Below are 16,584 nucleotides of genomic sequence, written 5' to 3'. Positions count from 1 at the left end.
TTGCCTCCAAACGCCAAATATATCTCATACTGCAATCTCTCGAAGCCAATACAGTTAAGTAAGATGTGAGTAGATGTTTCTCCTACTTTGTCCTTGACAGCTTCCCCAGAATTTATCGTCCAATTCGCTAACCACTGAGGTAATAATCCCTTTCATGTCCAGTTATTAAAGGCCGAATGGATCGTATGTAATGCTGAGCCCATGTATTATCTCTTGATTTCTATGTTACCCGATTTTAATCGGTAACAATTCCGGGTAACATCTAACTAAATCAATCTTCAGCTTCAGCAGCTCTTTTCTTTTTAAATTGTACTCGTCATCTCTGCTTTCACCACCATACGCTTCTAAGAGTGGCTCGAAACTTTGCACTGAGTGAGAAGTCATAAAAACGTATAGAATCGATGGATAAATTTACGAAAAACCCACTATTTGTCTTAATACAATGTACAAAATACAAATAGCCAATTACTTGTTGTCAATTAAATCGATTCAGCTATTTCATTTATTTTTGTGTTGATATTTATATTATCTGCTCTTGGTTTTAATGGAAGTTTTTGTATGGCTATTGGCTAAATGAAATCTCAGTAACCAATAAGAACATCCAAACTAAGCTTGAGACTTAGTACACTTTTAGATGCGCTTATAATTGCAGGAAACTAAATTGTACACTTGTTAAAACTATTTGCTTTAATTTATTCATGACATTTGTTGGCTGGCCAAACTAAATAATTAATAAAGATAATGGTGCTAGAATTGGCCAACATCTGCAGCCAATGAAACGCTTTCATTTCTACTGAATCTGTCGACTAACATCAAACTGACAAACTCGCGCAATTAAAACTTTTTTTACTCTGCCTTGGCTTTGTTTTTTGCTTTTGCCATGTTTGTGGTGTGCTTGTAACAAATTGTTTACTAGAATGTCACTTTGTGTTTGTTAACATTTATCTACTAACTACCTACTAATGAAGTGTGTCCTTGAATGAAGTTTACCTTTTCATCTGAACTCTTCTAGAACAAAATTTGACAGGTTTGACGTCATATTTGGAGCGCACACATGATTACATTGTTTTGTTTTCTTACTAACTGATTGCTTTCGTTTGTTTAAAAGAATTTTTCAAAGTTGACCTGGAAATCTGCTGCAGCCCAGTGCCGACCACAACAATCCTATAAAACTGGACAGTTATATGGAAGTACAAATTTTAGTTGCATTTAGATCCAACTTTAAATGCAAAAACAAAACAAAAGTGACACTTTCGGAAATATTTGAGTCGTTTATCTTCGGACTTAAACTCCGAACTCTTTACGGCAACCTGAACTTGAGAGAATCTCTGCTATTGGGCCCTGGGCATTTATTGTATTTCAATGTTAAAATCTAGAATTGGTGGAAATACTCGATGGTTGACTTTGGTCTTAATTTCATTGAGATTCAGTAATTTTTAGTGATTTTTTTCCTCCCCGAAGCCAATCGTGTTGATGATTAATAACGTAATTGTGATAGCGGAAATATCTGGTGATAGCAGAGTAACCTGTTGAGTTCGTGTTGTGGAGTGCTAGATGTCGAAAGTCTGACAGTTGATAATACTTCCTTCCTGATACTTAAGTCTGGTTTGACTGATTGCGGTGGCTGCTTTATTCTTATAACGGAAACTGGGAGATGAATTTGCTAAAAAAGTAGATGAGCATTCTATTGTCTCTAGTACTGGGGCTAGATGGCGATGGCCCTCCAGTCGAGAAGAAGAAGGCCTCATCGAGTGAGAGGATGAGAACTACGAGTACATGCCTCTAGTTGGGAGCTTGCTGCTTGAGGCCAGTAGGAGATACCATTCTGCCTACAAAACCAATTTCTTTTTATGTTTAACACTTTACTGACATCCCTTTTATCACATATTGTTATTTCTTACAATTTTCCTTTTTCCAAATGTTGGCAATGACCACAAAATGGTGTTGAAATGTGTCAAAACTTTGAGGTTAGAACATGGTGATAATGGTTTTTGCAGGAGGTGTCGCTAATAGCAACGGAGGAACATTTCTATACAGGATCGGCACGATCTAGAGAAGGCGGTGGTGGCGGAGTTAGAGACGGTGGGGGCGGGGGTGTTGGAGGCGGCAGCCATCATCACCACCATCATCATCATCACCACCACAATCACCATCCTGCGGCCTCCAGTCCAGGCAGGTGTGCCCACTACGAGCGCGCCGGAACTGCAATGAGCTCCTCCAGTAGTATAGCACCCTCCTCGGCGAACAGCTGCAGTTCGGCCAGCTCCAGTTCAGCCGCCACTCCTGACGAAGACAGCCTCCAGGCTGTGCTGGCCAACATTATTAAATCTTATTCAGCCGATGCTGGGTGAGTATTCTCCTAATTATTCTTACTTTTCGTTATTAATGCCAACAAAATTAAGTGTTTTGGTGAGATGAGGTTTTGTGTCATAAGGCGGGTTTAACCCTCAAAGTCTATGTCCTGCTTTAAAGGTCAAGGTGGTCGGAAATCACAACGTGCGTTTCATTGAGTCTCCATACGAACCTGTCCTTCTTCCGATTTCCACATCATTTCCTACTTTTTGCTTGATTGACTGTTGACTTAGGTTAAAAAGAAAATTGACCAAGTAAAAAGATGGTCACTTCCCGGTTCAATCCTAAATATACGGATGCGGAGGATTCACAGCATCAAAATCCTACCACAAGAAGCAGCTGATCTTCTCAACTAAAAACAGTAATTACCTTCTTGGCAATTAATTCGCCGAGGGTCAACTACCTTAAATTTCCAATCATTGCCAATGCCAAGCTGTTTTTATTTATGGTATAATAGTACTTCGTGGCGCTGATGAGCGTGGCTGCCTATGCGCTAAAAAATTAACTCACCTTAAACAAGAAACAATTCCAGTAGTTCAATGGCTTTTAATTTTTTGTAAGTATTGGAGAAAAAGTGAAAAAGTCGCTTTATTGTGGAATGCAATGTTAAGATCAATCTACAGACTTGCTGGAGCAGAAGACAACGAGACAGGGATTTGTTGACTAAGGAGGAATCTTCGAATCCATTATGCGTCCTTTGTAAGCGGTTGCCGTCACTAAGCAGAATTGGCGAATTATTTGTTGACACAAAGGTTCAAGGAGAAGGACGAACATATTTTTCTCACTCAGAGTAGAGTGCAACTAAGAGATTTGGTTGGTTGGCTGGCGGGCACGCAAGGGCGATTGGGCGCTCCACCAACATTTTATGTACCTATCAACAGTAATATCCATTTCGGGACTCCTGAGTCCAAAAAATGTTTCTTTACAAGTTGTAGACTATGTGTATGAGTCGGTCTTGGTATGATCCCACTAAATTCCCAATAACCCAGTAAACCCGAAGATCCGAAAATTAAAAAACAACATTGACTTGTTTACTGGGAATGATCGCAATGCACCCAAATCGCGGCTGAACATTCTGTTACCTCTCAGTCTTTTTGTTCCTGTTTTTATTTTATTATTTGTTATTAAGAAAAAACAGGAAAGATTGGATGAATAACAACGACGTAATTTGCTGTTCACGTTGTGAGTCTGACTGTGCGCATTCATTCTACTAACCTACTGAACACTTGAAAATTTTAGCAATGGTTCATGCTCCTTTATTAACACTTCATTAATTCCCTTTGAAAAGCTTCACATTCACCTGCTTTTGTGTTTGTGTACTGCATTGGTGCTTGATTACCTGTGAATGAAGGTGCTGTTTCAAGATAATTCTGAATGAAATTTATTAATTAAGTCAAATTGAGAAGAATGACTTGCCGGAAAACGCTTTTTCCTCAGGCTGTTTGTTGCTCCTTATCCAGCTTGGGAATTTGGGAATTACTGGTTCATTTAAATTTGTAATTATTTACTTTTCAGTGTTGCGTTACAGAAATAAAGCATGCTACTGTTACTATTCGCTTCAGACTTAGAAGACTTACATCCTAACACTGCGTTTCCATCCCCAAAAGATTTTTGTAAACATGCTATTTCAGTTTTTCCAGCTGTTCTCATCTGAAACTAAAGGATTACTACTATTTAATCGATTATTATTTAATACTGTTATGGGTAATTTGTAAAAACATCTGTTTCCGTTTTAGGTGTCAAAATTTAGAAAATATGTATTTCTTTTCTCAGGGCAACATTTAAAAGTACAGTAAGACCACGCTTAACGCTGTTTCGTTTAGCGCTGTTTCGGTTTAGCGCTCTTTTATTTCAACCCGGGGATTCCCAAAAATTGCTCGCAGCACTACGGGGTTTCTCCGAAATTGTGCGCTTGATATGGATGAAATAGTGGAATTAGCGAAACAAACCGGTTTAGATGAGGTAAATGTGGAAGACGTCGAAGAAATAGTTCATGTTATATAGTAAGTAGAAACATGTTGAGATAGCCTCGTTTAGCGCTGTTTCGCATTACGCTCTACTTTGATGGGGCGTATCCCCTGCGTTAAGCGGGGTCTTACTGTAATTGTTTCTCCATGTTTTAATAAGGTTTAAGATCAGCTGTTGATAATCTTTCAAGTATGTTATAATTTGAAGCTAAAACTTAAAAGGGAAAAAGTAAAATTGGGCAGTTTTACAGAGATAAAGCGACATTCTTATGAAGATTAACAAAATCATATTTTGAGGTGGTGAAACCTCAGCATCCTAATTATAAGCGGCTTTTTGGAGAGCAAAATAAGATAGATACAATTTAATGGTTTTCTCTTTGCTGTGATCTTGGTCAAATTTTGCTGACGAAGTTCACCAAAAGTTCAGCTTTTGCGGTGCTCAGAGTGAGAAAAGGAGTTTTTACTGAAGGTGTGTGGCGTTGAGCCTTCTTTGGTACATGATGAGCATGAATCAAAAACAGTTTAAATTTGACCATCTGGTTTTGGCACCTCCTTCGCAGACAAAATCAGTCATCCACGTAATGGCACTTTACTGGAATCAATTCTTCAGCGCTTTGTGATTTCCTTGAAAATACATCTTTAAACTACTTTAATTTGAAATATTATTTTCCCAATTTAGGGCACTTCTTGAGGTGGCTGTCTCTCTAATATGCCAACTCAGAGAATGTATGCAACTATTAATATTTTATTAAGGGATAGATATGTTGACCAAATGTTTTTCATTTGTTAGTGATTTTTCAGAAAACGGTGAAAATAAAGTGAACAATTATTGAAGTGAACGAATTTTTAGTGAAAATTACAAGTAGCAGCAGGAAATTTAGTAATCCAGCGGTAAAAATAAGTGGTGCTGGTGTTCTAGCTGGATTTTTTTGTAATATTAAAAAGTTTATTTTTACACACGTTATATTTTGTGAAATGTAAAAAAAGAAAAAAGATTGGGGTAATTTTTGTGTTTGGAGTTTATGTGGTGACGTCAGAGGAAGCAGTAGTGCATGCACCCCCCACAAGTGGTGTCCTGACCCTCATTCATTAACAGCGAACGCTGTACTCTCCCCAAGCTAACGTACGTACGGATGTTTGTTTCCACATTCATATACATACCTACATACGTGCACGCACAATCATGTTTATATTCAATCCACGCGCCATATTCTCTTCTATTTTTTATTATTCCATTCCCCAGGGTGCAATATATTGCATTTGAGCGGCAAAGTACTGGTCAAAGAGGACGGAGGTGAGCTGGGACGCTGCAAACAGGTACAATCTCCAGAGAGTGAACAAACTTTCAGCTGTTTTGTGGCTTTTCGGCCAGTTTTGGAAGCAGCAGCTCCCCAAGCCATAGCCATTGTGTACGACAGTATCTAAGCCTTTTCTGTTTAATTATGAAGAGGTTTTCTAGTGACTGTTGTTGCAACTATCAAATCTCTGAACGGTTTTGCACTTTCAAATCATCATGATAAATGGTCCATCCATTACTGCGGAAGACTTCTTCAAAAAATAATCATTGCAATCTTGTAATTATTGCCACCATTGCGGCTAAAAAATCCAGTTTTCAAGTTGTATAGATTGTTGGAAAAGTCTTAGAGAAATGTGAAAAGTTTTTACAAGAAAACAGAATAATATGAATTAGCAGGAAATAGAAAAGGTTTTCCAGTCACACTATAACAAATAGCAGACCAATTTATTTATAGATCTAGTTGTAAAACTAGTTTTTGTTGCCATACGCTAAATGTACAACGTAGCTCAAAAATGGACCGAATAGTTTTGCAATTTCTTCGCGTTTCCAAAAATGGACCCAACGATATTCTGTAAAATGGCCGACATGTAGATCTACTACATTTATTTGAAACATTATCTTAGCGGAGTTTCGTTAGCACTGGGTGAAACGTGGTGGGGAGGACATCCCTCCGAAGTGCCGTTCAGTGAATTATAATCACTGCTGATTATGTCTGGTTCAGCAGGACTAAATGTATTATATAAGTTCTGAGTTTGAAAACAAATTTCTTCACTGAAATTCCCCTTTGAGGAATGTATTTCTCTCCAGTGCTTCCATCTTGAGGGCGGCTAAGAGAAAAAGACAAAAAATCGATAGCAAAAGATGCTACATTTGATCGCATCCTACTTCTAAGCGGCATATCTTTGTTTTGATCCTCTTCTTTTTGATCCTCTTCAGTCTTCATTATTTTTGGTTTTGGTTTGGTTGAAAACGTCATCATACTCATGGCAAAGTGTCAGCAAAGTGGGATCTGGCACAATGGGCGGGCGATAGATCTCTCGTTTCGATCTGAATGAAATCATTAATCAAATACCAACCGGTCCAGTGTTCCAATGGGAAAAGAGGGCGTTTCCAACGCTATTCATCCGGAACTCGTACTGGCTGATCAACCACACGTCCCAGCTGAAGCAGGTGGATGCATTCACTGCCTTGTCAATACAAAACTCTGCAATGGTGTGCATTGTTCAGGTTACTTTACACCCATACACACGCACACTTTGCTGCGCGCTCGCCTCCCTTCGGCTCCCCCTCTCACCATCCCCCATTGTCTTACATTCTCTCTTTTTATTCGATAGTAATTCAAGTGGATATCTCCGGCCACAATGATTGGTATCCAGCGTTTGGAGGCCGTGAGCGATCGTGTTTGTCCTGCGTTCTGGTGTCTACATGCAGCTAAGTGGGATCTGGCGACAACCTCATCTATCCTTATTCAGTTGGACAGCCTCACACTCCCCGTTTTGTGAACAGAAATCAATTTACAAAGGGCGCCAAAAAAGTTTGTGATCTTATTTCCTTCCCTTTAGCCTCTAAGCCTCTTTTACTTCCGCCATCTTATTTTTATTATTTTCTATGTCCTCTTCAGTATTGCTCTGATTATGCCTGTTCTTGACTCTCTCGCCTGCAAAGAACTGCAACTGCAAGTAAAAAGAAGTAAAAGTCATTCATGGAAGCCGCAAACTAGACTGAAATGACTACAATTGAATGCCGATTCATGAAACCATTTGACAACAGGTCGAAACTGATTTCAATAACGGCGGCCAGTGATTAAAATATGTTGGATTTGTAGCTTATATGACAGAATAAAGTTGACATTTAGCCAATATTATTAACTTGAGCATGAGGTATCTCATTTAAGTTTAATTAAGAGTTGTTGAAGATTCTCAGCGTCAGCTGATTGTTTAAACTTTCCTCTAATCGGTCAGTTCTCTTCAATAAATATTCATACCAAAAATGGAAAATGAATAAAACGGAAGTTGTAACCAAGTTGGAATGAAGTCGGTCCATCGGAAGAACCACCTTGCTGAATAGATCTGTTTATTTTCAAAAGATAAGTGACAAAAACTCTAAACAGATCTTAATACAGACAGCATTGAGTTATAGTCAGTTTGACAGCTTTTTGAGCAATTACACTTCGAACATGTAGATTAAATTTAACAGCCTGTGAAATTTCTTTAGCATGCACACTTTGCATTTTTCAGATCTATAGGATCTAGCAATAAATGTCTCCTCCACCTCTTCTTATTAATATGAGATTGTAAAATATTAAGTGCAAAATGTAGGCGCTGGCATAGTCCCAACTTGTCACAATAGACAGCAGCACAAAATGGAATTTGCTATCTTGACATTTCTTTACCTCCTTTGGAATGCAGTTTTTTCTTTCATCCTGTTCCTCCCAGATCTACGTGATAAATAACCAAACGACCTGGACGTGAACCCTCGCAAGACTTTCTCTTATTTTAAGGCTCAAGGTTCGAACTTGTTCAGTCCCTTGAACTCCACATTTTTGGAAACTTTTATAAAATCTTACAAAATGACAACTCAGTGGGAAGCTTTCTCATTTTTTCCCCCAAAAGTTTTCAAGAAAATGTCCAAAAAATGAAAAATACATTCAGCAAAGTGACATTTCCAGGTTTTGAACACCAGCAATATAAACTGCTACCTTTCAGTTTTACCCGTGATATTACGTTTTTGATCAAACTTCTTCGTATAGAAGTACATCTGGCTAATACCATTTACTTAGAACTTTTTCTTTTTTCTTTTCTAATTGAGGAAACCTCAATGTTCCCGTGAAAATTGAATATAAAAAAATTGTACGGCGAGTGAATGTACAAGACTAGCGGACTAAGCCAGTATTTAGATTCTATTTCAGGGAATCTCCCTTATTACTCCAGCTCTTTGATTGGACTAACCTAAAGTTGCCTAATCCCAGAGCTATTTACTTTAATTTCTGGATGAAACCAAGAAATTATGAAATAATTGTGCTGACGATCAATTATTGTTCTGCGTAATTCAATTACAATTTTGATTTTGTATTGTTCAAAGCTGCTGCCATCTATGAATGGAAACATTTAATATTTAATAATTGTTAATAATCGATTGTGTTTAATTATAATTAATATTGCGGGTATAATATACAATACATTACTGATTAAAATGAATATCTAGCAATCACCTTATAAGAACATCGATTCAAATCAAAACCCTTTTTACGGTCAAACGTAATTTTTCAACGTTACTATTACTATTGGCAAGAGAAAATATCGCAGGGATTCCGCAGGGGGGAGAATTCTTTCTAGAAGAGCCCTTAATTGACTTTTGTGGGAATAATGTTTTAAATTACGCTTGATATGCTAAAGTTTTTAGCATATCGTAGCATATATTCTCTTAGAATATATATTTGTCGCTGGAAGTCATCACATAAAAGAAGAAGTCTGGAGTTGCGTAAGAAATCGCTTGGAAGAAGTGCAGAATAGAATGAACTATTACCTTTTTCCCCTACGGCAGATACTCTAGGAGTTCCAAGGTGTTGGGGTACTGCAGAGTTTTCAGAAGTATGTTCTTCTTAAAGTCCACAGTTGCGTCAGGTTGCTGTGAACGGCACAACCTTATCAACATAGGCACTTTCAAACTGATACCCTGGCATAAAAGATAAATAGAAATAACTGCTACAACGTAGTCATAATAATGTACTATTTATTTATTTACTCCGCCTCCTTCGGAATCTCGCATCCCCATTATATATTACGATCTGACAGACATTTCAGATCTCCTGGATATATTCAAAACAATTACCTGGTAAATAATTTATTTTTGTTAAAGTAATAAATTATAACTCTGCGATTTGTTGTCAAGTTGCTGAGCAACTGTTTGTATACCTAAATCTATAACTTATGTATCAAGGTTGTCACTTTCATTTCCTCTTTGCGGAACTCTCTAAAGACATTAGCAATCATTCCATTGGCTGTGCAAAATAGTAATAGAAGTTTACGAGAAATCGTTAGAGCCGTTTAGATAATCTCGAAAAACTGGAAACTCACAAATATTGTATTTCCGGTTGGCGGCTGAAGGACCTGAAGCGGAAAGAGTGCCATGTTGGAGTTATATGTGACTTATGTGTTGGTATCATCAGCACACACACTCAGTCTGTAGTTTCAAGATTTATTCTTAGTCAGGGGAACTCAAAATATCTATTTCCGATGTCACAATACTTCTTGCTAGGATTCCAAAGAACGGAAGTTGTAAAGAAAATCTTAAAAGAATAACTGCGTTCGGAATATTGCGAGGAACATGGTACTCCTTCTTAGATTTAGAAATACTATTGGTGAAGTACAGGTAGAAACTTTACAGAAGTGAAGATTTGGTTATCGCAATGTCCGTAATTGGATTAAATATTTATTAAACAAAAAAAAGATCATCATAACTTACTGGTTAATGAGAGACGCTAAGGTGTTAGAAGTTCTGTTTCAGAGAGGCTGCGTAGGGCATCTGAGCTACATAATTCTGTCCACTGGCGACTGCTTGTGCGGCCATGGCAGTCGACCTACAGATATTGCCAGTAAATTAAAATGGCTGATTTCATAGCAAGCACATCCTAAGATGCTGGGTTTAGAACATGGTATAAGGCTCCAACCGATCTTTACTGTAGTGAAGAAAGGTCATCTTTACTCTGTAGATCTTCCTTTTGTTGATGTCCTAGTCCTATGTCGTAGTCTTTGCTACGACGGAGATTAATCTGACAGGCCTACAAAATATAATAGGTTATATAGTTTCTTTTTACTTATCTTTATTGTTGGGTTTCTCCTTCGTAACTCGATAGACTATTTCTGATGAACTTCAGCACCTGTTTGGCTGTACAAGGTTCACTCCGAAGAGCGGCACCATTACAGTCCACATGATTAGAACCGAGTACAAATACTACGACTTTTCTCCATCAGCTTGTCCTACATTGAAGTCACTCCGTATTAGTTAAGTATAGTAAAGCAGACATTTGCAACTTTAACCAACTGAAATCCTCAATTTCCGAGTGTACAATTTGATGTAGAATCTGGAGTACCTACCAGTATTCTTATAAGAGCGTAGTCTCGAATCTTTCACCTTTCCTGCTGAGAGTCTTCAAGATGGTCTTGATGATATCTCCAACACTGCCAGACTGGTGGCTCCATTTTGAATTCCACTTGGTTTAATGCATAATTTAGTTTGTACAGTTACTTAAAAAGTCGTTCGCAAAGTTGTTTGGCCAAATTATTTATTACTTTCCTTTTTAACACCTTAGATATTCCCTCTAACTAGTCAATAATATATTTTTTGTTATTGTATTAAATGTCACCTCTGTACTTCGTTGTTCCATTCGTGTTGCTGAGCAACGCTATATGTATTTATAATTTAAGCTTACTTTCGAATTCTTGGATAAGAGAAATTCTCTGTATGTATTCTCTTGCAACATCCTGTTGTATTAAACAGTCGGAAGTAAATATCAGAAGTCATGTTAAGTTTTTTGGAAAGCCCAATGCAACAGCCATTTCGTTATGGGAAATTTTGCATTGCATCAGAACTTCGCTCTTCTAGTTATTCTGAAGAAAATTCTCCCAAATTTTAGAGTCAGTAGGTTTTAGTATGTTATATTACTTTCCTATACCTGGAAACTGCTTAGGTTCCCCAGGAACGGATGAGGAGCCTGCATTTACGGATAATCGCTCCCAGATGCGACTCAAGCTATCCCTCTGAGGTTCCTTAGATATTGTGGGAACCAGAGCTCTACTAAGTTCTTCAGTAAACTTCTAGTTTGAGAAGGAAGTCGGTAACCAGAGGTAGCCACTGCATCCGCAGCCTCTGTGTATGTTTGTGCTATTAGGTTAGAAAACTCTTTAGAGTGGCTAATCGCAAGTCACTTTCCTCAGAGGGGAAGTAGTTTAGAGTTGGCTAGCGAAATGTCACAATTGTAAGGATTAGTTTTAAAATTTAGGAAAAAATGTTATTTTATTAATTAAAAACTTGAGATTATATTTGAAATTTCTGATTTCTGCTAAACGTGTATTACATACCTCAATAGTCGAACGCTTGTAAAAGGTAAGCTAACCCCTATTTCCTAGCGAATTTTTAGGATAACTACTACTGAGTGCAGATCTAATTACAAACTACAACGCTAACTTTCAGAAGTACTCATCTTAAAATTTCAGTATTCTTATACAAATACTCATCTAAACTGTACTAATGCTACTCAGCATAGATCTAAACTGTACTAATGCTACTCAGCATAGATCTAAACTGTACTAATGCTACTCAGCATAGATCTAAACTGTACTAATGCTACTCAGCATAGATCTAAACTGTACTAATGCTACTCAGCATAGATCTAAACTGTACTAATGCTACTCAGCATAGATCTAAACTGTACTAATGCTACTCAGCATAGATCTAAACTTCCTAATAGGTACCGATTTATGAAAAAGACATTCACTAATTTGGCGAGCTACATTGTTAGTTAGTTAATAATTCCGCAGTTCGCTCAACAAAGTTCATTTCGTTGAATCCTCTACTTTTGTTCTTCGACTGCATTCAGCAGGTTGAAGAACGAGTATGCTGAATTCATTATCTAAAAACAAGAAGTGAAAAATTGGTAGAATCATATTAAAAATAAGATAAATTCAGTTCCTAAGAATTTTGTAAAAAAAATTGCAAGGGAAACGATAAATCGCTTATTTATGTCATTTTTACTTACGTTCGCAAAAGTTTCGAAATTAATCTTGACTAAATTTTTGCCAGTCATAACTAGAGGCAGGTTGGCCCTTGTGAGCATTATCAGTACAATACGAGCGTTTTCTTTGTCGATCAAGATCCAGTTAGTGGAGTACAGGGCTCGCGACAATCTTACACTCTGCAAACAATTGCACTTATCAATAAATTTGAATCCATCAATTAAATTTTTACACGATTATTTGTAGACACTATTTGTGCACTAACTAAAGTTAGTATAAATGATTAGTGCTGTCCTCCTCATGTCCAGGATCATGGCATCTTTGCAGGTAGCACCTCTGATGCTTGAACCTAACAGCTGGCCCAAGTAAAAAGCAAAGGGATACAGAATAAATGCTGACCCCTAAGATATCCAGAAAGTCTGCGCGGTTATACTCTCTTGGGGAGCAGTAGAGTGTTCAGGTACCAGGGAGTGGTAATCCCAATCTGCCGGTTCCTTCCTTCTTGGTGATTCCCTTCAGAATCCGAATGGTTACAAGCTTGAAGGGGTTCTTCTTATTGTATGGCACCCACCACCTTCACAATATCTGAAGAGAAGTGGTCCATTGGTTACCGGCTCCCATTACTACCTAGATCTTTCTGGTAATATGATGCCAGAAAGTGTCATCGCTAACTTCAGATTCCCTGTTATGAGCGGAGCCTGAAATATTAACAGGTGCTAGAAGAAAAATGATACTACCTAGGACCCTCTGTCTTTTTAGTAGGAGAACGCTCCTTCATAAAATCTGAAGTATTGGAGATCGTAGTTGGCAAATTTCCGTAAGTGACGGCTCTAGAGAATCCCGCTAACCTGTTCCTACTAGTCGTGAAGCACTTCGATTGAAGAAGTTCCGGCGTATGTTAGTTTCATGCGCCATCAGGTGACACTTTGCCACCAAGTGACACTTTGCCACCAATTGACACTTTGCCACCAAGTGACACTTTGCCACCAATTGACACTTTGCCACCAAGTGACACTTTGCCACCAATTGACACTTTGCCACCAAGTGACACTTTGCCACCAATTGACACTTTGCCACCAAGTGACACTTTGCCACCAATTGACACTTTGCCACCAAGTGACACTTTGCCACCAATTGACACTTTGCCACCAATTGACACTTTGCCACCAAGTGACACTTTGCCACCAATTGACACTTTGCACGCTTAAATAAATGCAGTGACATAATTTGAAGAATTTGTTCACTTAGTTACCCCATCCGTTATTTGTTCTGCACACCAACAATGCAAGAATATGTTTGTTATTTCAGCGAAGCAGAATGCTGCGGAAGCAACTCTTTCTGCGATTGATCCTTGAGCCTGGAAAAACATTCATTATTTTAAATAATATTTTTTATTTATTTATTTGATTTATTGTAAGGAGTATTCGGGACTACTTACGAACATAATTAGCGCTCCGGAGATGGCGGTATAGAAAGCACCAGTGGACAGTGCGCGGAACATTTGATCAGTAACTAGTGTGCTCAGATCGTTGAACATCCTGGAATTGAAGATCTTCAATTACTAAGTATTCATTTACTGTACGAAATGCGTAACATTGTCCTACGTAAGAGCTTGTATATGTTTAGGAGTATTATGGAAAAACAGTAATGGATTTTAACCGTGAAAATAAAAGTTACAATATTAATAGTTACAATATTCCTTCCCTAGCTAAGTACTCTCATTTTGTAAAGAAAAAAAGAGGAATACGAATTTCCGTTAGCCATACAGTGTTTGAATTGGTAGTAAGTGACTTTAACTTACTGGATAATGCGCTGATGGTGCTGCACGTTCTGTTTCAGACAGTCTGCGTAACATTTAGCTAGATCTTTATCCTCTCTAATCCGGTTCATATCCACCTTGGAACTACTTTCCTGGCCATGGCGTTCTTGATACATTATTAGTGCTCTCTGAGGCAGTCTGTCTAGCGATATTATCAGCAGATCTAACTCCAAGACGATATTTAAGGACACAGTCATATTCACGACATTAAATCCACAATTCTTTAAAGCAACGTCCGTGCATACAAGGGCCTGTAGAGTGATAGCCAATAAGAACTTGAGCGTCGTGTCCGTGCTAAAGGGTGACCATTGCGGTATTGGTACATCCAGCGAGATACCGTTTTCAATGTACAGCTCGTTTTCGCTCTCATCAGCATTTTCAGAAAGAATTGCAATGATGCCTAGAAATATTATCGCGACGATTGTGTAAATACAATACAGCTTTATTAAGAGGATTTGATAGTTTCTGATTCGCTGCCTGAGTGGTGCTCTATGTTTTTCGGTCTCCATGTCGTATTCAGACAATCCTGTGCCGATGCCACGATGTATACGAGCCATGCTCGGTCTACACATGTTCAATGAGAACGCCATCGCTGCAACTAGAAATAGTAAAATCGCATAGTGCAAGCCCTGACACATTCCCATCATGTTCTCCTTTAGCTTGACCGCAGTGATTATCATGATTATCGCAAAGTACATCATCAAACTGCACGATGCAAAGAACTGCACGCCGCTCAGGAGTCGCCATTTTGGTGTGTTCAGTTTGAGATACAGGCCCAGGATGTACATCACGTACCAGTACTCATTGTATAACGACCTCTCCACCGTCGGGTCGTCTTCCTCGCACAGCTTGTCCAAAAAGGCCATGGTGAAGTCTCGTTAGCCACGGACACTGTCCAACTGTTACAGTTACTCGCTCACCTAGGCGCTTATATATAGTTGACGACAGTAAGTGCACAGCCAGGCTCGATATAGTTATTCTGTTTACTTAGCTCTCCATGTCTCAGTTATCTTGTCACCTCGAACACGCCTGTTAATATTTAAATTTACTATTGTAGTCACAAACGTTGCTAGGAAACATAGCTTTCTCCATATAGCTCGTGATTTATTTAAGAATGGCTGTTTGTAGTTTGTGAAAACTGTGTCATGAAACTTTAATACAACTTTCAGAAAATATTAACAATGACACTAAATATTAACAATGACACTGATATTAACGTATTGGTGAAGCGGAAATTCCAACCATTTTTTGCCACCAGAGCACAATAATTTTGTTATTTCAGAAGTTAATACAGAATTATTCAAGTACACGTTTATCTGCTCTTCTCCAGGTTTTGCGCGGCAGAAATAGTTCCTCTCAATTGAAAGTCAGGCTTGTTTTCCTGCAAATCCTCCATCAAGGTCATTCAAGGTGACATTGCTCTGCTGCAATAATGATCTATTGTGTGGGTGTAGCAAGACACGATGAACCTTACAGTTCCTGCCAGTTATGGCCATGAAGTTCATTTTTTGTCTCAATTCACTTTAAATATAAAAATGAATAAAACTTGAATGTTTCTTTATTTGCTTGAAGGAGAATGAGCTTTCTAAAGCTCAGATGTAGCTGTAATACATATTTTCCTTTTAACTATACGATAGGAAGTGGGGGATATCTTTGTAAAGAGCAGCATTCGTCTAATGTTATAAATCGCTGGACATAGTTTTATTAAAGATGGCCAAATAGAAATGTAAGGATCACGGCCATATTTTAGATTCATCTGAAGCCATTCTCTCTTCAGTCTATTGTAAAATGAACTTTCTAAAACGTAATATCACCTTTGCTGATCTTTAAAACAAGAGAAAGAAATTCTTTTAGGATCAAAATAATGTTTTACACCAAAATATTGAAAATAATCAGAATTGTCAGTAAATTGAATTACTTCTAAACTTTACAAAATTACATTTCAGAAAAAGCTGGGGCAAATAATTGCCTATGCTAAGCAAAGTAAGATCTGTTCCTAACATTGACTTATTGAAGAATTTTAATTTAAAATGTTTCAAAATAACATCTCCCAGCATCCAGCGTCTGAGGACCATTAGGATACAACAATGACTTCAGAGAAGCGATCCAATTAAACGGTTCGTTGGAATTATTAGAAAGCTTTAACAATCTGGAGCAGCCCAGCTTCAAAGAATCGTTTCATGGAAGAAATAATTTAATTCAAAATTAAATACTTTTACTTTAAGTAGGGGACAATCAGTCTAAAGGAGGAATTAGCTTTGGTTATATAAACGGGCAATAGAGTAGCAAGCTTTTTAATTAATCTTAACGCACATATTTATATGAATTTACATATTTTCGTCAATAAGTGACTGGGATCTTCAAGTTCATCAACATGAACACGGCCACTAGAGTTAACACTTCCTGTTGGACAGA

General features: G+C 37.9%; 2 protein-coding genes and 1 long non-coding RNA gene across 20 annotated transcripts in view; 1 reads left to right on the top strand and 2 right to left on the bottom strand.

The window, feature by feature from the left end:
• The window catches only part of LOC141457520 (CUGBP Elav-like family member 1-A), a 585,923-nt gene that overhangs the window by 188,968 nt on the left and 380,371 nt on the right, over positions 1-16,584 (top strand). For 16 of the 18 annotated variants that reach the window (XM_074134630.1, XM_074134641.1, XM_074134643.1 and 13 more), the window contains one exon: positions 1,998-2,347. The exons of the other annotated variants lie outside the window; for them this stretch is intronic. In XM_074134630.1, coding sequence (XP_073990731.1) covers positions 1,998-2,347 — 350 coding nt within the window. The remainder of the gene's footprint in view (positions 1-1,997; positions 2,348-16,584) is intronic. 18 annotated transcript variants of the gene reach the window in all.
• Positions 8,556-10,844, bottom strand: LOC141457525 (uncharacterized). Its single transcript, XR_012460400.1, has 3 exons — positions 10,713-10,844; positions 10,081-10,595; positions 8,556-9,243 (listed from the first exon to the last, which is right to left on the bottom strand). It is a non-coding gene; the product is annotated as an uncharacterized lncRNA (long non-coding RNA).
• Positions 11,632-15,328, bottom strand: LOC141457563 (odorant receptor 46a-like). Its single transcript, XM_074134722.1, has 5 exons — positions 14,152-15,328; positions 13,789-13,888; positions 13,603-13,707; positions 12,374-12,529; positions 11,632-12,247 (listed from the first exon to the last, which is right to left on the bottom strand). Exons 1-5 carry the CDS (start codon positions 15,033-15,035, stop codon positions 12,188-12,190), a joined length of 1,305 nt encoding a protein of 434 aa, XP_073990823.1. The 5' UTR covers positions 15,036-15,328; the 3' UTR covers positions 11,632-12,187.

The sequence above is a fragment of the Rhodnius prolixus genome, unplaced genomic scaffold, assembly GCF_049639745.1.
Source record: "Rhodnius prolixus isolate KJV_2025 unplaced genomic scaffold, Rpr scaffold_22, whole genome shotgun sequence".
NCBI lineage: Eukaryota > Metazoa > Arthropoda > Insecta > Hemiptera > Reduviidae > Rhodnius > Rhodnius prolixus.
The sequence above is the reverse complement of the archived record's forward strand: the minus strand, read 5'-3'. Positions and strand labels throughout refer to the sequence as shown.

Excerpts from the sequence above, each read along its gene's own strand:
- LOC141457563 (XM_074134722.1), bottom strand. The coding sequence starts at position 15,035 with ATGGCCTTTTTGGACAAGCTGTGCGAGGAAGACGACCCGACGGTGGAG. Across the intron at positions 12,530-13,602 it reads CAGAACAAATAACGGATGGG|AGTGTAAGATTGTCGCGAGC; the intron begins GTAACTAAGTGA and ends AATTGTTTGCAG. Across the intron at positions 12,248-12,373 it reads ATTTCGAAACTTTTGCGAAC|ATAATGAATTCAGCATACTC; the intron begins GTAAGTAAAAAT and ends TCTTGTTTTTAG.